Consider the following 22,043-nt stretch of genomic DNA (forward strand, 5'->3'; position numbering starts at 1 on the left):
AAACTCTTATCTTTCAATTAACCCCTTCCTGACGGATCTTATTTGTCTACATCGGAACAAAGTTCCAATGTAAACAAATAAGTAAAAATTGAATTCACATGATTGTTCATGCCATCGCGTGATTTCAATGATGCGATAATGTCAGGGGGGAGTGCCTATGACACTAGACACCCCCTCCAGCCCTCAATCCCATGGTTTCAGTGCAGCCATATAGCTAGGACGTTCCAAGCTGTCCCTTACGGCCCTAAAGCCCAGTGCAGTTAGGACGGCATGGAACGTCCTAACTGCGGGAAGGGTTTAAGGCCTGAAATGGCAGAAACAACTCAACCAACTATACCAACAAGAAGCTGCCCAGAAGCAAAATAAACTGAAACACATTTCTCTTTTATTTGAGAATTGCATCCTCAGTATTTTCTTAGTATTTGAATTGTATTTTAGGATTTGCTCATCTTCAGGGTACAGGAATTGCAAAGTCTCACAAGTCTTTCATAAAAGTCTTCATATTATATAGTTTGTAGAAATAATATTGGAGGTTTAAATATATAAACACCATGCAACAAACATATTATTTATCAATGTAAAAGAAAATATTCTATACTCCATAGTTTTTCAATGTCTCTGGAAAAAGCGGCTTTTAAAAGAAAAAAAAACTTTTTTGCCATAGCCTTGCCATTTCTAGGTCAGACATTTCTTCATCTGTGCAAAATAACAAATATATTAACTGGAGCCTAGCCATAGAATTTCTACCACCAAATAGATAGAAATTGAAATTACTCAACCAGTAAGAAAAGGTGCATATATATATCAATATATATATATATATATATATATATATATACACACACACACACACACAGTATATATAGGGAAAGAAATTACCTCCTTAGATTTTTTTTTTTTTTTGGGAGGTGGGAGGGTGCTTTCAAATCCAGTGGTCAAAGGTCATGAACCCACTAGTAGTGGTATGGTTCCAAGAGAGTGAGAAAGAAATGAAAAAATATAAACTGAAATTTTCATAGACACTTAATACTACATTAGGGAATACGGCAATTTAGGAATGGTAGTGTTAAGAAACATTTGAAAATGTAATAGTTATAGTTTATTTTCTTTCGTTTTTTTGATTTTTTAAATAAAAACATAAAATGCTGGCTCACTTTAAATATATATTTAATATAAATCATTGCAAATGAGGTAAACAGAAAATAAAAATATATTTGAAGTTATTACAGTGTATGCTCCTCTTCGTTTGAATTCAAGGATGTTTTGAACTAAACATGTAGCAAATTATACAAAAACAGACCTTACTAAACTGTCAGTTTAACATAATATACAGTCAATCTTCATACCACTTTTTTCCCCCATCTTCAAATTATAAATACAAAATGTGCTTTCTGAAATTTGTTCAATCATTTTTTTTTTTTTGCTTTTCCATTTTTTTGCATTACCTGTGGAGAAACAAGAACTTTGTTAACAGTACAAAATCTAAAGTATTTCCTTATGTATTCAAAGACAGTACAATCTATGTAAATAGACTAAATTAATTGAAGTCCAGAGCTATCATTGTTGAGCGTATCTAAAAGACAAATGAATATGTCCTCTAACACTGTAGAATGTACATAAAAAGGTGATGATTATGTGCTCTGACAAGATTCAGTATATGCAAACATACAAATGAAATCATTAGAAACTGTAGGTTGTATCTTACTAAACAAATGTGATGATAAGGTGTAAGATATTGTGCATTGTAGATAGCTGCAAAAATGTAATGAAGGTGAGCTTTGTACAGAATAAGGCAAGTGATATGATAATGTGCTCTGACACAACAGTTTATCTAAACAGACAAATGATATGAGGCTGTGCTCCCTGTATCTAAAGACAAATGAAGACATGCTCTGACAGTGTACGTTGTAGTTACCAGACAGATCTGTTAACTGCCAAGAAACTGTACAAATCAAATGCTTATAGGCTCTCCCACTGCCCATTGTAACTAAAACAAGGCACGTGCTTACAATGTGCTCTGATTCAGTACAGTATTTGTTAGAGGAAGAATAAAACCAAGGAATTCTTTGATAATGTATGTAAAAAAAACAAATGAGGTACCAGTGTGCTGACACTCTCTAGTAAGTAAAATCAGACTTATGGCACTGTATAGTCTAAACAGATACATAGAAAATGAGACATTGATATTAATTAGGAAGCAGGTTAAGTGGTACAATGTTAGTACACATGGGACATAAAGGTTCCTATATATTGTTTATGTGGATTTAGAGTGTGTATTTGTTTTCTAAAAAGGGACAAAAGTTTGAAGTGAATCTAAAGATAATATAGAGCAGTGCACAGGAACAAGAATTTGGAGGGCAAATCAGGTGTCTGGCCATGTCTTATTTGTTTCTTATGAAGGGTCACTTTAAGATGCAGGACTTTAAGGGACATGAAAATCAAAATTAAGAACGTTCATGGTTCAGATAGAAGTAAATGGAAAAGTGTGCTCTATTATTTCATTCCTAGGTATGGAGAGCATATCTAGGTAGGTTCAGTAGCACAAATACACTACTGCCTCTAGTCATTGGCTCAACAGGTGTGTTCAGCTAGGTCACAGTGCATTGCTGCTCTGGAGAGGACTTTAACTCTGTATTTATTTTATTTCCTGGAGTTAAACACATAATTACATTCAAGCAATCTAACATATTAGAGCATTTTCTTTTTGCACTTATGTCCCTTTAAGCTAATGGGCTGCTTTTCTAGGAATTAGAAGCTGCTTTATCCTTGATGTACATTCTGATATCACAGTTTGGTGCCACAATGCCTTTATTAAGCATCCGGTACCATTTGTATTTATGCTCAGAGTTCTGGCTGGTCCTATGTACCTATTAGTACTATTGGAGAAAGCTAAACCATAAACCTGTTGGTTGTAAGGGAAGCTGCGGGAGGACAATATAAAACACAAAGGGACAATCACAGTATAAAGGTTGAGGTAGTTGCTATGGAAAATATAGGATACTTCATACATGGGACTCAAACCAAATAACTGGAAGAGAAGACACAAAGGTACAGAAGCCCAGTGTGACACATAACGTGCAGAATTAGACAACCTAACTATACCATTTTCATACATTTCATATTGAAAAAACTAAACGCTGTCATTGCTACAAGTGTGCATGACTAAGAGAACAATAGAACATACCTATAATGGCGCATGGTATTGGCTGTACAATGATATTGCTTGCTGGAGTTTCTCTTCTTTGGCTCTTCTACTGTGGCAACACTAAACACAGGAATGATGGTTCAAGTTAACATGTTCCGTCAACTCATTATATATATACTAGTGTTAAAGCCCATGTACACGGGCCAAAATGTGTATTGAATTTTTATGTTTTTATTAAAAAAAAAACATAAGATATAAACATTAATGTAGACATAAAGTCATATTTTTATTTATAGTAAATTAAAATAAAATAAAGTTTAAAATGTACATGAAGAATATTGTTGCTCTAAATAATACAAAATTACTTGTAACTAAATAAAAAGACACAACTTATTTATTTAAAGTATATTTCTTTAAAAACAATGTTAAATTGTTTGTACTATGTGCTGTGTAGCACATACATAAGTCCTGAGGCCATTATTTTTTTTTTTTTAATAAAATATTTTTTTTCTATACATAAGTCCAGACCAAATATTTTTTAAGTACAGAGCAAATGTTTGTTTTTAAAACTAAAATATGTGTTTTGTATGTGCTGTGTAGCACATAGATAAGTCCGGAGCTTTCAAATTACCTTTCTTTCACTGCGTTGCGCATTTTTATTAAGTTTTGTGAAGACTCGCGACGCTTTCAACTGCTAGTCACGCGACTACTCGCGCCGGTGTGGATTCAGCTCGCGCTGAGGCTATGTTTGCGTGCGCGTGCTCTTGCTGCCAAGTTTGAGGTAAGTGTGTGGGTGCGAGGGTGCGCGTGCGCATGCGTGCTAAGTGTGTGTGTGCAAGGGTGCGCATGCGCGTTCGGCCAAGTTTGGGCAAGTAAGTGTGTTAATGGCTAAGTGTGTGGGGATAGGCTAAGTGGCGTGCGGGCAAGTTTGTGGGTGCGAGGGTGCGCGTGCGAGGTACAATGGCTAAGTGTTAATGGCTAAGTATGAGGCTATGTTTGCGTGCGCGTGCTCTTGCTGCCAAGTTTGAGGTAAGTGTGTGGGTGCGAGGGTGCGCGTGCGCATGCGTGCTAAGTGTGTGTGTGCAAGGGTGCGCGTGCGCGTTCGGCCAAGTTTGGGCAAGTAAGTGTGTTAATGGCTAAGTGTGTGGGGATAGGCTAAGTGGCGTGCGGGCAAGTTTGTGGGTTTGTGGGTGCGAGGGTGCGCGTGCGAGGTACAATGGCTAAGTGTTAATGGCTAAGTTTGTGGGGATAGGCTAAGTGGCGTGCGGGCAAGTTTGTGGGTGTGTGGGTGCGAGGGTGCGCGTGCGAGGTACAATGTGGGTGTGTGGGTGCGAGTGCGAGGTACGTGTCAGCTGTCAGCTGTGCGGTGAGGGTGCGCGTGCGAGGTACAATGTGTCAGCTGTCAGCTGTGCCGAGGTGCGCGTGCGAGGATCTAAGGCCAAGTGTTTGTCTCTACTGCGCATGACGGCTTCAGACAAACACTTGGCCTTTTATAATATAGGATAATATATTATACTAAAGAGGTTTTATGTAAATGCTTTAGAACTACATGAAAAAATACAGCATTATATTTGGCCAAGACAAAATTACTATCTGGTGTCATAATCCTCTGAAAACATAAACTTAAGCATCACAAAAATTGAAAGAAAACACTGAATATTAATGTTGCAAGACCTTATATAAATTGAGAAATAAATCAGATACATTTTCAGGGAAAAGAGAAAAGTAAAAGAGTCGGCAAATGTAGCCACAACAGTTAAATACCTCTCATTGAACTTCTTATCATTGTTGTTGCCAAAAGATGCGAGTGTCCTTAAAATAGGCAACTTCTGAGAAAAGTGAAAGTACCAAAAGAAATTGGGGAAGGGACTGTATGTCCTAAGAAAATTCCTCAATTATAAAAAAAAGTAAAGATTTAGATAAGCCGGGTATTGAAAGCTCAGAATACTCCCTAGAGAGTAAGCTGCAATGGTTTGCTGTGGCCAATTTGGGACATGTACTTTGTTCTAAACAATAAATAGAATAACACCATACTTAAAGGGACACTGAACCCAAAGGTTTTCTTTCCCGATTTAGATAGAGCATGTTTATTTTAAGCAACTGTCTACTTTACTCCTATTATCAATTTTTCTTTGTTGGCGCTGAACCAAAAATGGGCCGGCTTCTAAGCTTAGATTCCTGCTTTTCAAATAAAGATACCAAGAGGACGAAGAAAAATTGACAATAGAAGTAAATTAGAAAGTTGCTTACAATTGCATGCGATATCAGAATCATGAAAGAAACATTTTGGGTTTAGGATCTCTTTAAAGGCAGGGCCCTAAAAACCCTGGAGCCAGGGAGCCACTGGCTCCTTAAAATTAGGCACTGGTTTACAGGACACAAGACACCTATGGGTGCCTCCACTACCTCCCTGTCAGCCGCCTACAGCCACACCTTAAAGAGATAGGAAACAATTTTTTCAATCATGATTCAGACAGCGCATGTGATTTAAAAAAAACTTTCCAATGTACTTCTATTATCACATTTGCTTCATTCTCTTGGTATTCTTAGTTGAAAAGCATACATAGGTAGGCTTAAAAAGCAGCAAAGCATTACTGGGAGCTAGCTACTAATTGGTGGCTGCACGCCAATGCCTCTTTCATTGGTTCACTAGATGTGTTCAGCTAGCTCCCAGCAGTTTATTGCTGCCCCTTTAACAAAGGATACCAAGAAAATTCCTCAATTATAAAAAAATTGATAATATGCGCAAAAAAGTTGTTTTAAATGACATGCTCTATCTAAATCATGAAAGAAAATATTTCGTTTTCATGTCCCTTTAAAGGGATACTAAACTCAACATTTTTATTTCATGATTCGGATAGAGCAACTTTACTGATTAGTGGCTGCGCACATATGCCTCATGTTATTGGCTCAGCAAATGCATTCAGCTAGTTCACAAGTAGTGCCTTACTACTTCTTCAACAAAGGATACCAAGAGAATGAAGCAAATTAAATAATAGAAGTAAATTGGAAAGTTGTTTAAAATAGTATTTTTATCTGAATAATGAAAGAAAAAATTGTGTTCATGTCCCTTTAAAAAGGTTAGAGGTTATAATTTCAGTAATACCTTTGAAAAGCACAACACATTATACATATTCACAGCATCATGTAAAAAACAAATCTGATCTAGTTCTTTTTCCTTAGGCCTTTAGTTATCACATACCGTTCTTTTTTCCATAAACACGTTCAGAAAATCCTCTATTTCTATTTTGCCTTCAAGAAAATCTTCAGCAATACTATCAGATTCTTCTTCTGCTTCATGAGCTGCAACTTTTAACCTGGCCTGGAGAAGCACTCAAACTGCAGCTCTAAGAATAAAGGAAAACATTAAAAGCACACTTAAAGGGACAGTCTACACTAACAATGTTAATGTTTAAAAGATAGATAGCGCCTTTACTACCCATCTCCCCAGCTTTGCACAACCAACATTGTTATATTATGTACTTTATAAACATTCAAACCTCTACATTTCTGACTGTTTCAAAGGCTCTATAAGACAGCCTCTTATCACATGCTTTTTTATTTGCTTTTCACAACAGGAGACTGCTAATGCATGTGGGCCATATAGATAATATTGTACTCACGCCCGTTGAGTTATTTAAGATTCAGCACAACACTAATTGGCTAAAATGCAAGTCAATAGATAATAAATAAAAAGTTGTGATCAGGGGGCATTTTGCAGAAGCTTAGATACAAGGTATCACATAGGAAAAAAGTATATTAAAGGGACACTGAACCCAAATTTTTTCTTTTGTGATTCCAATAGAGCATGACATTTTAAAGTGAAGGTCAAGTCTGGGGTTGTGGGTAGCAGTATTCAATATGTTACCTAAAAACAGTATGAGGTTCATTCATCAAATTATAGATAAAATCAATTAAAAGTTTAAATTTTAACTTTTATAACCGCTCCGTTTCATCTGTATAATCCGCCCGTCATTGTGCCTTCCTTGATTGACATATTGACGCTCCAATCAATTGTTTAACCCCGGTGGCATCCAGCCCCTTTTCAGTTTCGTCATCGAAACCTAATGCGCATGCGTGTTAATACATAGCGCGTCTATCATCGGCATGCTCGTCCATGGTTACGCGCATGCGTTGTCCGCTCTCCAAATGTCATTTACAATTGAATGCACAGCATCGCTCTCTCGCATCGTAGCAAATCAGCTGTTATCTGTAAGAATGCTACGCAAGTCTGTCAGTGACTCACTCGCAAGATCGCTGCTGCACATTCGAAAGTTTTATTGTATCAGCGTTTGTCATTACTATCAAAACGGTCAGTATATCAATTCAAATGTATTTACAAACCTAATTTTTTTTTCAATATATGTAAATATATGATAACATTTAAACGATTATTCTACCATCTTATTTTTATCAAGCCTGTGTGTACTATTTTGAATAACAGCAGCAATTAAATAAATCTATATTGTAATCTAGTAAACTTTATACATTTATATGAAATTGAATGTGTTATGTATTAATGCAAATATATATTTTATTTCCTTTTGACTTTACTTTTGACTTTATATATTCATGCTCCAGCTGTACATCGATATGTCTTCTTAGATGCTGGAGCATGAATATATAAAGTCAAATGTCTAAAGTGTAACTATATAAATAAAGTCAAGAAGGAAATAAAATATATATTTGCATTAATACATAACACATTCAATTTCATATAAATGTATAAAAGTTTACTAGATTTCAATATAGATTTATTTTATTGCTGCTGTTATTCAAAAATAGTACACAAAGGCTTGATAAAAATAAGATGTAGAATATCGTTTAAATGTTATCATATATTAGATATATTGAAAAAAGAATTAGGGTTTATAAATACATTTGAATTTATATACTGACAGTAATGACAAACACTGTACAATAAACTTTTCGAATGTGCAGAGCGATCTTGCGAAGTGAGTCACTGACAGACTTGCCGTAGCAATGAATGCTACAAATGGTTTAGTTTGCTGCATACACAGTTACGGCAGTTAATGAAACGCATGCGCTATTGTGCTGACCATACGCAATGCGCATTTCCAAACATCACAAGGGTGCACGAGTGTAGTCCTCTTGTAATACACAAATCAACGTCATCAAAGCAGAATCAGGAAGTCTGGTATGGGCGGACCATAATTTGCGGTAACGGAGGACCATTATAAATACATATTTTGGAAAAGGGTTAGTTTTTTAAATATATAAAGTCAGCGATTTTAATGTTTTAAACATAATCTTCAACATAATGTATTTAAAAGCAGAAAAATTGACCTTCACTTTAAGCAACATTTTAATTTACTCCTATTATCATTTTTTTTTATTCTATTGGTATTTTTATTTGAACTGCAAAAATGTAAGTTTAGATGCCGGCCCATTTTTGGTGAACAACCTGGTTGTCCTTGCTGATTGGTGGATAAATTCATCCACCAATAAAAAAGTGCTGTCCGGAGTGCTGACCACGAAAAAAAGCTTAGATGCCTTCTTTTCAAATAAAGATAGCAAGAGAACAAAGAAAGAATTGATAATAGGAGTAAATTAGAAAGTTGCTTAAAATTGCATGCTCTATCTGAATCACAAAAGAATAAATTTGGGTTCAGTGTCCTTTTAATATAACTGTGTTGGTTATGCAAAAATGGGGAATAAGTAATAAAGGGATTATCTATCTTTTAAAACAATAACAATTATATTGTAGACTGTCCCTTTAAGCGGTCACAAGCAGATATGAAACAAATGTTGTAAATCTTCCTTTATTGTGTTAGGTAGATATTTATTTAATATTACACACAACTATTGCTTGAACACTTTATCCCTAAATTGTCCTGAGCAAAAAACAAAATTATGCTTACCTGATAAATTTCTTTCTCTTGTGGTGTATCCAGTCCACAGGTTCATCCAATTACTTGTGGGATATTCTCCTTCCCAACAGGAAGTTGCAAGAGGACACCCACAGCAGAGCTGTCTATATAGCTCCTCCCCTAAACTGCCACCCCCAGTCATTCGACCGAAGACAAGCAAGAAAAAAGGAGAAACTATAGGGTGCAGTGGTGACTGTAGTTTAAAATAAAAAACACCTGCCTTAAAGTGACAGGGCGGGCCGTGGACTGGATACACCACAAGAGAAAGAAATTTATCAGGTAAGCATGAATTTTGTTTTTCTCTTGTAAGGTGTATCCAGTCCACGGGTTCATCCATTACTTGTGGGATACCAATACCAAAGCTTTAGGACACGGATGAAGGGAGGGGACAAGGCAGGTACTTAAACGGAAGGCCACCACTGCCTGTAAGACCTTTCTCCCAAAAATAGCCTCCGAAGAAGCAAAAGTATCAAATTTGTAAAAAGTATGAAGCGAAGACCAAGTCGTCGCCTTACAAATCTGTTCAACAGAGGCCCTCATTTTTAAAAGCCCACGTGGAAGCTACCGCTCTAGTGGAATGAGCTGTAATTCTTTCAGGAGGCTGCGGCCAGTAGTCTCATAAGCTAAACGGATTATGCTTCTCAGCCAAAAAGAAAGAGAAGATGCCGAAGCCTTTTGGCCTCTCCTCTGTCCAGAGTAGCGACACAAACAACGCAGATGTTTGACGAAAATCTTAGTAGCTTGTAAATAAAACTTTAAGAGCACGAAACCACATCAAGATTGTGTAATAGACGTTCCTTCTTTGAAGAAGGATTAGGGACACAGTGAAGGAACAACAATTTCCTGATTGATATTCCTATTAGATACTACCTTAGGAAGAAACCCAGGTTTGGTACGTAAAAACTACCTTATCTGCATGGAAGATCAGATAAGGGGAATCACACTGCAAGGCAGATAACTCTGAAACTCTTCGAGCCGAAGAGATAGCTACTAAAAACAGAACTTTCCAAGATAACAGCTAGATATCTATGGAATGCAAGGGTTCAAACGGAACCCCTTGAAGAACCTTAAGGCCTGATTCTAACCAAAGCCTGACAAAACGCCTGAACGTCTAGAACATCAGCCAGGCGCTTATGAAAAAGGGACAGAGCAGAAATCTGTCCCTTTAAGGAACTAGCCGATAATCCCCTTTTCCAATCCATCTTGGAGAAAAGGATGGTATCCTAGGAATCCTGACTTTACTCCACGAGTAACCCTTGGATTCACACCAATGAAGATTATTTACACCATATATTATGATAGACTTTCCTGGTGACAGGCTTTCGAGCCTGAATCAAGGTATCAATGACCGACTCGGAGAAACCACGCTTTGATAAAATCAAGCGTTTCAATTTTCAAGCAGTCAGACGCAGAGAAACTAGATTTGGATGTTTGAATGGACCTTGGAGTAGAAGGTCCTGCCTCAGCGGCAGAGTCCATGGTGGGAAGGATGACATGTCCACCAGATCTGCACACCAAGTCCTGCGTGGCCACGCAGGTGCTATCAAAATCACTGAAGCTCTCTCCTGCTTGATCTTGGCAATCAGACGAGGGAGGAGAGGAAATGGTGGAAACACATAAGCCAGGCTGGAAGGACCAGGGCACTGCTAGAGCATCTATCAGCATTGCCTGGGGATCCCTTGACCTGGACCCGTAACGAGGAAGCTTGGTGTTCTGACGAGACGTCATCAGATCCAGTTCTGGTTTGCCCCATAGATGAATCAGCTGGGCAAATACCTCCGGATGGAGCTCCCACTCCCCCAGATGAAAAGTCTGCCGACTTAGAAATCCGCCTCCCAGTTCTCTACTCCTGGGATATGGATAGCTGAGAAATGGCAAGAGTGAATCTCTGCCCATAGAATTATCTTGGAAACCTCCATCGTGGCCAGGGGACTCCTTGTTCCCCCCTGATGGCTGATATATGCTATAGTCGTGATATTGTCCGACTGAAATCTGATGAACTTGGCCGCAGCTAGTTGAGGCCAAGCCTGAAGAGCATTGAATATCGCTCTTAGTTCCAGAATGTTTATCGGAAGGAGGGCTTCCTCCTGAGTCCACGAACCCTGAGCCTTCAGGGAGTTCCAGACTGTGCCCCAGCCCAGAAGGCTGGCATCTGTCGTCACTATAGTCCACTCTGGCCTGCGGAAACTCATTCCCCTGGACAGATGGACCCGAGATAACCACCAGAGAAGAGAATCCCTGGTCTCTTGATCCAGATCTAACAGAGGAGACAAATCTGTGTAGTCCCCATTCCACTGGTTGAGCATGCAAAGTTGCAGTGGTCTGAGATGTAGGCGGGCAAACGGAACTATGTCTATTGCCGCTACCATTAGGCCGATCATTTCCATACACTGAGCCACTAATGGCCGAGGAGTGGAATGAAGAGCACGGCAAGAAGTTAGAAGCTTTGATATCCTGACTTCTGTCAGAAAAATTTTCATTTCTACTGAATCTATTAGAGTTCCTAGGAAGGAAACTCTTGTGAGAGGAGAGAGAGAACTCTTTTCTATGTTCACTTTCCACCCATAAGACCTCAGAAAGGCCAGAACAATGTCCGTATGGGACTTGGCGATTTGAAGAGTAGACGCCTGAATCAGAATTCGTCTAGGTAAGGGGCTTACCGCTATGCCCCGTGGCCTTAGAACTGCCAGAAGGGACCCTAGAACCTTCGTAAAGATTCTTGGTGCCGTGGCTAACCCGAAGGGAAGAGCCACAAACTGGTAATGCCTGTCTAGGAAGGCGAACCTGAGGAACTGATGATGATCTCTGTGAATCGAAATGTGGAGATAAGCATCCTTTAAGTCCACTGTAGTCATATATTGACCATCCTGGATCATAGGGAGGATGGTTCGGATTGTCTCCATCTTGAAGGATGGGACCCTGAGAAATTTGTTTAGGATCTTGAGATCCAAGATAGGTCTGAAAGTTCCCTCTTTTTTGGGAACTATAAACAGGTTTGAATAGAAACCCAGCCCCTGTTCCTCTCTTGAAACTGGGTGGATCACTCCCATAACTAGTAGGTCTTGAACGCAACATAAGAATGCCTCTCTTTTTATCTGGTTTACAGATAGTTGTGAGAGATGAAATCTCCCCTTTGGAGATGACCCTTTGAATTCCAGAAGATATCCCTGGAAAACAATCTCTAGCGCCCAGGGATCCTGGACGTCTCTTGCCCAAGCCTGGGCGAAGAGAGAAAGTCTGCCCCTAAGCCATAGCGCCCTACGCGCCAAAATGGCAAAACCTGAATTCTTAGCCGTTAGTTTGGTTAACTGAAAAACGGCATCAGAAATAAAGGAATTAGCTAACTTAATTTTTTATCCATAGGATCTAGGAAAGCACAACTGTCCTCGACTGGGATAGTTGTACGCTTAGCTAGGGTAGAGACTGCTCCCTCCACCTTAGGGACCGTCTGCCACAAGTCACGCATAGCGGCATCTATGGGAAACATCTTTTTGAAAGCAGGAGGGGGAGAGAACGGCACACCTGGTCTATCCCATTCCTTAGTAATAATTTCTGAAAACCTCTTAGGGACTGGAAAAAACATCAGTGTAAACAGGCACACTGCAAAGTATTTGTCCAGTTTACACAATTTCTCTGGAACCACAATGGGGTCACAGTCATCCAGAGTCGCTAAAACCTCCCTAAGCAATAAGCGGAGGTGTTCAAGCTTAAATTTAAACGCTGTCATTTCAGAATCAGGCTGAAGTAACGCCTTCCCTGAGTCTGAAATGTCACCCACAGATAGAAGCTCACCTGCCTCGGCTTCTGAGTATTGTGAGGGAATATCGGACACAGGCATTAAAGCGTCAGAAAGCTCTGTATTAGTTCTAGCCCCAGAGCTGTCTCGCTTTCCTTGTAACCCTGGCAGTTTGGAAAATACCTCTGTGAGGGTATTATTCATAACTGCCGCCATGTCCTGCAAGGTAAACGAATTAGACGCGCTAGATGTACTTGGCGTCACTTGAGCGGGAGTTATAAGTTCTGACACATGGGCAGAGTTAGATGGCATAATCTCCCTTTTTTTAGTCAGAGAATCCCCTGGAGATAAATCTTTAAAGGGACAGTCTACCATAGAATTGTTATTGTTTTAAAAGATAGATAATCCCTTTATTACCCATTCCACAGTTTTGCATAACCAACACTGTTATATTAATACACTTTTTACCTCTGTGATTACCTGAGTTACCTGAGTTATCTCCCTCAGAGAAAAAACGTCCTATTTATGAAGTCATGTAAACGTTTTGTCCCTAAGTAATATAAGCATTAACATGAGTATTACCCTGTTTTGTAAGCATGATCCCAGTCGCTATTAAATCACTGCATCAGGCTTACCTCAGTACACAAGGCTCTGTCAGCATTTTCTAGAACTCATTTCATCTCTCTAGAAATAAAAATACTGAACATACCTCAAAGCAGGTAATCTGCAGACCGTTCCCCCAACTGAAGTTGTCCCATATTCTTCAGTTATGTGTGAGAACAGCAGTGGACCTTAGTTAAAAACCGCTAAGATCATCAAATCTCCAGGTAGAACTCTTCTTCTAATTTCTGCCTGAGAGTAAAACAGTACAATGCCGGTACCGTTTAAAAATAACAAACTCTTGATTGAAGGTAAAACTACACTAAGTCACCACATATCTCTTGATACTTCCTTTCTTGTTGAGAGTTGCAAGAGAATGACTGGGGGTGGCAGTTAGGGGAGGAGCTATATAGACAGCTCTGCTGTGGGTGTCCTCTTGCAACTTCCTGTTGGGAAGGAGAATATCCCACAAGTAATGGATGAACCCGTGGACTGGATACACCTTACAAGAGAAAGAGATTCGATCAGGGAAATCAAGGTTTCAAAATGGAAGCGCCCATTACTTTATAGATACTAAAACCCTTTTTTCACATAGCAAAAAAACACTTAGAGGAACAAAATGTACTATTGTGCTCAAAATGCTGATCCGAAATGGAGAAATGAAAGCAGCACAGTACCTCACTTAATTCATGTTGTCTTTGCAGTTTCTTTTCAAATGTTGCTTTCATCTGCGTCAGTAGCTCATACTAAAACAGAAAAAATAAACATTACATTTTAATAATAAAGAAATAATCTACTAAGCAATACTTTAAAATATTCTTACTTTGTCTAATATTGCCTGACGTTTTGATTCTAGAATGGGTTCTAGCTGAAGGTTCTTTTCTGAAAGACAAAAAAAAACCCCACAACAAAATGTATCATTTATATATTAAAATGTATCAATTTACAATTAAACACTATAAAGGAAAAATATATTTTGCGGATAATACTTGAATGTCTAAAGAAAAAAATATTGATTCACCTCTAAATACCACTGTAAAAAAAACAAACAAACAAAAAAAACGAACACAGAACAATAACATATTATAGATAAGATCAACATGTTATCTATGCCTCTAAGAAAAAATACAAACCAATACTAGCAAATGAGGTCATTAAAAAAAACCATCTTCTAATCAATGAAGCTGCTAACTTAAAGGGACAGTCTACTTCAAAATTGTTATTGTTTAAAAAAAGATAGATAACACTTTATGCCCCATTCCCCAGCTTTGCACAACCAACATTGACATATTAATATACTTTATAACCTTTAAACCTCTACATATCTGCCTGTTTCTAAGCCCCTGAAGGCCACCTCTTATATCAATTCAATTTTTTAGCTTTTCACAGGAAGACACTGCTAATTCATGTGTGCCATATAGATAACATTATGCTCACTCCAGTGGAGTTGTTCATGATTCAGCAGTCAGCACTAGTTAGCTAAAATACAAGTCTGTAAATAGCACTGAGATTAGGAGGCAGTCTGCAGGGGCTTAAAGGACCAGTCACCACTGTAGATTTGCATAATCAACAAATGCAAGATAACAAGACAATGCAATAGCACTTCGTCTGAACTTCAAATGAGTAGTAGATTTTTTTTTTCTGACAATTTTAAAAGTTATGTCTTTTTCCACTCCCCCTGTACTATGGGACAGCCATCAGCCAATCACAAATGCATACACGTACCATGTGACAGCAATCAGCCATTCACAAATGCATACACACTTATTATTGCACATGCTCAGTAGGAGCTGGTGACTCAAAAAGTTTAAATATAAAAAGACTGCATATTTTGTTAATGGAAGTAAATTGTAAAGTTTAAAATTGCATGCTCTATCTGAATAATGAAAGTTTAATTTTGATTGAGTGTCCCTTTAAATACAAAGTAATCGCAGAGGTAAAAAGTGTATTAATACAACACGGTTGGTTATGCAAAACTGGGGAATGAGTAATAAAGGGATTATCTATATTTTTAAACAATAACAATTTTTGGAGTAGACTGTCCCTTTAAAGGGATAGAAAGTCAAAATGAAACTAGCATGATTTAAAAACAGCATAATATTTTGTTGGCACTTTTAAATTCAAATTCACTTCTATTATCAAATTACTTTATTTGTTTAGTATCTTTTTTTTTTTTTTTTTTTAAAGAATATGTACATATTCTCAGAAGCAGCAAGGCACTGCAGGGAGCTAGCTTCCAATTGGTGGCTGCAGATATATATGCCTACTGTCATTGGCTAAACTGATGTGTTTAGCTAGTTCCCAGTAGTGCGTTGCTGCTTATTCAAGGAAGGGATCTGAGAGAATAAAGCAAATTGGATAATAAATACATTTGAAAGTTGTTAAAGGGACATGAATCCCAAAATTTTTATTTCATCATTTAAAAAGAGCATATCATTTTTTAAAGTTAATTTTTACACACTGTATATAGCCTGTCTGCAGCACTAATGACAGTCAAAGAGACTTCACCTGTAATGGTTAGATTTATATAGAATTGCTGAGATAATTATGGAAGATGTTCACATCTCCCTATTAGCACTGACAAATAATATGTTTGTAACAGCAAATTGTTTTATGTTCAACTAGTCGATAAGCCTGCCCAAAGGGCAGTCTAATTTTTGTTTAAACTACAGATGTAGAAACAACCTATTATGTAACTCTTCTTTTATATAAATAAGTGGGAAAGCCTGCCCAGAGGGCAGTCTTTTGTGGTGACGTAACCACCCTGCCATTTTCGGAAGGGCGGTCTATTGTGGTGACAGAACAACCCTGCCATTTTCGTAATCCATCACCCTGCCATCCACGTGGATTCTTTCACCACCCCTTTTGCTCTCTCCCCCCCTCTCTTTTGCTCTCCCTCTCCCCTCTCTATTGCTCTCTCTCCCCGCTCTCTTTTGCTCTCTCTCTCCCCCCTCTCTTTTGCTCTCTCTCTCCCCTCTCTTTTGCTCTCTCTCTCCCCTCTCTTTTGCTCCCTCTCCCCTCTCTTTTTGCTCTCTCTCTCCCCTTCTCTTTTGCGCTCTCTCCCTCTCTTTTACGCTCTCTCTCCCCCTCTCTTTTACGCTCTCTCTCCCCCTCTCTCTTTTACGCTCTCTCTCCCCCTCTCTCTTTTACGCTCTCTCTCCCCCTCTCTCTTTTACGCTCTCTCTCCCCCTCTCTCTTTTACGCTCTCTCTCCCCCTCTCTCTTTTATGCTCTCTCCCCCTCTTTTGAGCTCTCTCTCCCCCTCTCTTTTGTGCTCTCTCTCCCCCTCTCTCTTGCGCTCTCTCCCCCCTCTCTTTTGCACTCTCTCTCCCCCCTCTCTTTTGCTCCCTCTCCCCTCTTTTGCTCTCTCTCCCCTCTCTTTTGTTTTCTCCTCTCTTTTGTTCTCTCCCCCCCTCTCTTTTGCTCTCTCTCCCCCCTCTCTTTTGCTCTCTCTCCCCCTCTCTTTTGCTCTCTCTCCCCCCTCTCTTTTGCTCTCTCTCCCCCTCTCTTTTACGCTCTCTCTCCCCCTCTCTTTTGCGCTCTCTCCCCCCTCTCTTTTGCGCTCTCTCTCCCCTCTCTTTTGCGCTCTCTCTCCCCCTCTCTTTTGCGCTCTCTCTCCCCCTCTCTTTTACGCTCTTTCCCCCTCTCTTTTACGCTCTCTCTCCCCCTCTCTTTTGCGCTCTCTCTCCCCCTCTCTTTTGCGCTCTCTCTCCCCCCTCTCTTTTGCGCTCTCTCTCCCCCCTCTCTTTTGCTCTCTCTCCCCCCTCTCTTTTGCTCGCTCTCCTCCCTCTATCTCCCCCTCTCTTTTGCTCGCTCTCCTCCCTCTCTCTCCCCCCTCTCTTTTGTTCTCTCTCCTCCCTCTCTCTCTCCCCCCTCTCTGTTGCTCTCTCCCCCCTCTCTTTTGCTTGCTCTCTCTCCCCCCTCTCTTTTGCTTGCTCTCTTCCCCCTCTCTTTTGCTCTCTCTCCCCCTCTCTTTTACGCTCTCTATCTCCCCCTCTCTTTTACGCTCTCTCTCTCCCTCTCTTTTACGCTCTCTCTCTCCCTCTCTTTTATGCTCTCTCTTTCCCCCTCTCTTTTACGCTCTCTCTCTCCCCCTCTCTTTTGCTCTCTCTCTCCCCCTCTCTTTTGTTCTCTCCTCTTTTTTGCTCTCTCTCCCCCCTCTCTTTTGCTCTCTCCCCCTCTCTTTTGCTCTCTCTCCCCTCTCTTTTGCTCTCTCTCCCCTCTCTTTTGCTCTCTCTCCCCCTCTCTTTTACACTCTCTCTCCCCCTCTCTTTTGCGCTCTCTCTCCCCCTCTATTTTGCGCTCTCTCTCCCCTCTCTCTTTTATGCTCTCTCCCCCTCTCTTTTGCGCTCTCTCTCCCCCTCTCTTTTGCGCTCTCTCTCCCCCTCTCTTTTGCGCTCTCTCTCCCCCTCTCTTTTACGCTCTCTCTCCCCCTCTCTTTTACGCTCTCTCTCCCCCTCTCTTTTGTGCTCTCTCTCCCCCTCTCTTTTGCGCTTTCTCTCCCCCCTCTCTTTTGCGCTCTCTCTCCCCCTCTCTTTTGCGCTCTCTCCCCCCCTCTCTTTTGCGCTCTCTCTCCCCCCTCTCTTTTGCGCTCTCTCTCCCCCTCTCTCTTTTGCGCTCTCTCTCCCCCCCTCTCTTTTGCTCTCTCTCCCCCCTCTCTTTTGCTCGCTCTCCCCCCTCTCTTTTGCTCGCTCTCCTCCCTCTCTCCCCCCTCTCTTTTGCTCGCTCTCCTCCCTCTCTCTCCCCCCTCTCTTTTGCTCGCTCTCCTCCCTCTCTCTCCCCCCCTCTCTTTTGCTCGCTCTCCTCCCTCTCTCCCCCCCTCTCTTTTGTTCTCTCTCCTCCCTCTCTCTCCCCCCTCTCTTTTGCTTGCTCTCTCTCCCCCTCTCTTTTGCTCTCTCTCCCCCTCTCTTTTACGCTCTCTCTCTCCCCCTCTTTTACGCTCTCTCTCTCCCCCTCTCTTTTATGCTCTCTCTCCCACTCTCTTTTACGCTCTCTTTCTCCCCTCTCTTTTACGCTCTCTCCCCCCTCTCTCTTTTACGCTCTCTCTCTCCCCCTCTCTTTTACAATCTCTCTCTCCCCCTCTCTTTTACGCTCTCTCCCCCTCTCTCTTTTACGCTCTCTCCCCCCCTCTCTTTTGCTCTCTCTTTTGCTCTCTCTCCCCCTCTCTCTTTTGCTCTCTCTCCCCCCTCTCTTTTGCTCTCTCTCCCCCTCTTTTTTGCTCTCTCCTCCCTCTCTCCCCCCCCTCTCTTTTGCTCTCTCTCCTCCCTCTCTTTTGCTCTCTCCCCCTCTTTTTTGCTCTCTCTCCTCCCTCTCTCCCCCCCTCTCTTTTGCTCTCTCTCCTCCCTCTCTTTTGCTCTCTCCTCCCCTCTTTTGATCTCTCTCTCCCCTCTCTTTTGCTCTCTCCCCCCTCTCTTTTGCTCTCTCTCCTTCCTCTCTCTCCCCCCCTCTCTTTTGCTCTCTCCCCCCCTCTCTCCCCCCCTCTCTTTTGCTCTCTCCCCCCTCTCTTTTGCTCTCTCCCCCCCCTCTCTTTTGCTCTCTCCCCCCCCCTCTCTTTTGCTCTCTCTCCCCCCCTCTCTTTTGCTCTCTCTCCTCCCTCTCTCTCCCCCCTCTCTTTTGCTCTCTCTCCCCCTCTTTTGCTCTCTCTCTCCCCCCTCTTTTGCGCTCTCTCTCCCCCTCTCTTTTGCGCTCTCTCTCCCCCTCTCTTTTGCGCTCTCTCTCCCTCTCTCTTTTGCGCTCTCTCTCCCCCTCTCTTTTGCGCTCTCTCTCCCCCTCTCTTTTGCGCTCTCTCTCCCCCCTCTCTTTTGCGCTCTCTCTCCCCCCTCTCTTTTGCGCTCTCTCTCCCCCTCTCTCTTTTGCGCTCTCTCTCCCCCTCTCTTTTGCTCTCTCTCCCCCCTCTCTTTTGCTCGCTCTCCCCCCTCTCTTTTGCTCGCTCTCCTCCCTCTCTCCCCCCTCTCTTTTGCTTGCTCTCCTCCCTCTCTCTCCCCCCTCTCTTTTGCTCGCTCTCCTCCCTCTCTCTCCCCCCTCTCTTTTGCTCGCTCTCCTCCCTCTCTCCCCCCTCTCTTTTGTTCTCTCTCCTCCCTCTCTCTCCCCCCTCTCTTTTGCTTGCTCTCTCTCCCCCCCTCTCTTTTGCTCTCTCTCCCCCTCTCTTTTACGCTCTCTCTCTCCCCCTCTTTTACGCTCTCTCTCTCCCCCTCTCTTTTATGCTCTCTCTCCCCCCTCTCTTTTGCTCGCTCTCCCCCCTCTCTTTTGCTCGCTCTCCTCCCTCTCTCCCCCCTCTCTTTTGCTCGCTCTCCTCCCTCTCTCTCCCCCCTCTCTTTTGCTCGCTCTCCTCCCTCTCTCTCCCCCCTCTCTTTTGCTCGCTCTCCTCCCTCTCTCTCCCCCCCTCTCTTTTGCTCGCTCTCCTCCCTCTCTCCCCCCCTCTCTTTTGCTCGCTCTCCTCCCTCTCTCTCCCCCCTCTCTTTTGCTCGCTCTCCTCCCTCTCTCTCCCCCCTCTCTTTTGCTCGCTCTCCTCCCTCTCTCCCCCCTCTCTTTTGCTTGCTCTCCTCCCTCTCTCTCCCCCCTCTCTTTTGCTCGCTCTCCTCCCTCTCTCTCCCCCCTCTCTTTTGCTCGCTCTCCTCCCTCTCTCCCCCCTCTCTTTTGTTCTCTCTCCTCCCTCTCTCTCCCCCCTCTCTTTTGCTTGCTCTCTCTCCCCCCTCTCTTTTGCTCTCTCTCCCCCTCTCTTTTACGCTCTCTTTCTCCCCCTCTTTTACGCTCTCTCTCTCCCCCTCTCTTTTATGCTCTCTCTCCCCCCTCTCTTTTGCTCGCTCTCCCCCCTCTCTTTTGCTCGCTCTCCTCCCTCTCTCCCCCCTCTCTTTTGCTCGCTCTCCTCCCTCTCTCTCCCCCCTCTCTTTTGCTCGCTCTCCTCCCTCTCTCTCCCCCCTCTCTTTTGCTCGCTCTCCTCCCTCTCTCTCCCCCCTCTCTTTTGCTCGCTCTCCTCCCTCTCTCCCCCCTCTCTTTTGCTCGCTCTCCTCCCTCTCTCTCCCCCCTCTCTTTTGCTCGCTCTCCTCCCTCTCTCTCCCCCCTCTCTTTTGCTCGCTCTCCTCCCTCTCTCCCCCCTCTCTTTTGTTCTCTCTCCTCCCTCTCTCTCCCCCCCTCTCTTTTGCTTGCTCTCTCTCCCCCCTCTCTTTTGCTCTCTCTCCCCCTCTCTTTTACGCTCTCTCTCTCCCTCTCTTTTGCGCTCTCTCTCCCCCTCTCTCTTTTGCGCTCTCTCTCCCCCCTCTCTTTTGCTCTCTCTCGCCCCTCTCTTTTGCTCGCTCTCCCCCCCTCTCTTTTGCTCGCTCTCCTCCCTCTCTCCCCCCTCTCTTTTGCTCGCTCTCCTCCCTCTCTCTCCCCCCTCTCTTTTGCTCGCTCTCCTCCCTCTCTCTCCCCCCTCTCTTTTGCTCGCTCTCCTCCCTCTCTCCCCCCTCTCTTTTGTTCTCTCTCCTCCCTCTCTCTCCCCCCCCTCTCTTTTGCTTGCTCTCTCTCCCCCCTCTCTTTTGCTCTCTCTCCCCCTCTCTTTTACGCTCTCTCTCTCCCCCTCTTTTACACTCTCTCTCTCCCCCTCTCTTTTATGCTCTCTCTCCCACTCTCTTTTACGCTCTCTTTCTCCCCCTCTCTTTTACGCTCTCTCCCCCTCTCTCTTTTACGCTCTCTCTCTCCCCCTCTCTTTTACAATCTCTCTCTCCCCCTCTCTTTTACGCTCTCTCCCCCCTCTCTCTTTTACGCTCTCTCCCCCCTCTCTTTTGCTCTCTCTCCCCCCTCTTTTGCTCTCTCTCCCCCCTCTCTTTTGCTCTCTCTCCCCCCTCTCTTTTGCTCTCTCTCCCCCCTCTCTTTTACGCTCTCTCCCCCTCTCTCTTTTACGCTCTCTCCCCCTCTCTTTGGCGCTCTCTCCTCCCTCTCTCTCTCCCCTCTCTTTTGCTCTCCCTCTCCCTTCCCTTTTGCTCTCTCTCTCCCCTCTCTTTTGCTCTCTCTCTCCCCTCTCTCTTTTGCTCTCTCTCCCCTCTCTCTTTTGCTCTCTCCCCCCTCTCTCTTTTGCTCTCTCTCCCCCCTCTCTCTTTTGCTCTCTCTCCTCCCTCTCTTTTGCTCTCTCTCCTCCCTCTCTTTTGCTCTCTCTCCTCCCTCTCTTTTGCTCTCTCTCCTCCCTCTCTTTTGCTCTCTCTCCCCCTCTTTTTTGCTCTCTCCTCCCTCTCTCCCCCCCTCTCTTTTGCTCTCTCTCCTCCCTCTCTTTTGCTCTCTCCCCCTCTTTTTTGCTCTCTCTCCTCCCTCTCTCCCCCCCTCTCTTTTGCTCTCTCTCCTCCCTCTCTTTTGCTCTCTCCCCCCCTCTTTTGATCTCTCTCTCCCCTCTCTTTTGCTCTCTCCCCCCTCTCTTTTGCTCTCTCTCCTTCCTCTCTCTCCCCCCCTCTCTTTTGCTCTCTCCCCCCTCTCTCCCCCCCCTCTCTTTTGCTCTCTCCCCCCTCTCTTTTGCTCTCTCCCCCCCTCTCTTTTGCTCTCTCCCCCCCTCTATTTTGCTCTCTCTCCCCCCTCTCTTTTGCTCTCTCTCCTCCCTCTCTCTCCCCCCTCTCTTTTGCTCTCTCTCCCCCTCTTTTGCTCTCTCTCTCCCCCCTCTCTTTTGCTCTCTCTCCTCCCTCTCTCTCCCCCCCTCTCTTTTGCTCTCT

At 42.9% G+C, this 22,043-nt stretch overlaps 1 protein-coding gene across 1 annotated transcript in view; it reads right to left on the reverse strand.

Annotated features, from left to right (window-relative positions):
- Window positions 1–1,150: 1,150 nt before the first annotated feature.
- The window catches only part of VPS37A (VPS37A subunit of ESCRT-I), a 104,153-nt gene continuing 83,260 nt past the window's right edge, over window positions 1,151–22,043 (reverse strand). The window contains 6 exon segments of the mRNA XM_053703921.1: window positions 1,151–1,445; window positions 3,185–3,265; window positions 6,348–6,473; window positions 6,475–6,492; window positions 14,050–14,118; window positions 14,196–14,254. Coding sequence (XP_053559896.1) covers window positions 3,185–3,265; window positions 6,348–6,473; window positions 6,475–6,492; window positions 14,050–14,118; window positions 14,196–14,254 — 353 coding nt within the window. The 3' untranslated portion in view covers window positions 1,151–1,445.

Source organism: Bombina bombina, chromosome 2, assembly GCF_027579735.1.
Source record: "Bombina bombina isolate aBomBom1 chromosome 2, aBomBom1.pri, whole genome shotgun sequence".
NCBI lineage: Eukaryota > Metazoa > Chordata > Amphibia > Anura > Bombinatoridae > Bombina > Bombina bombina.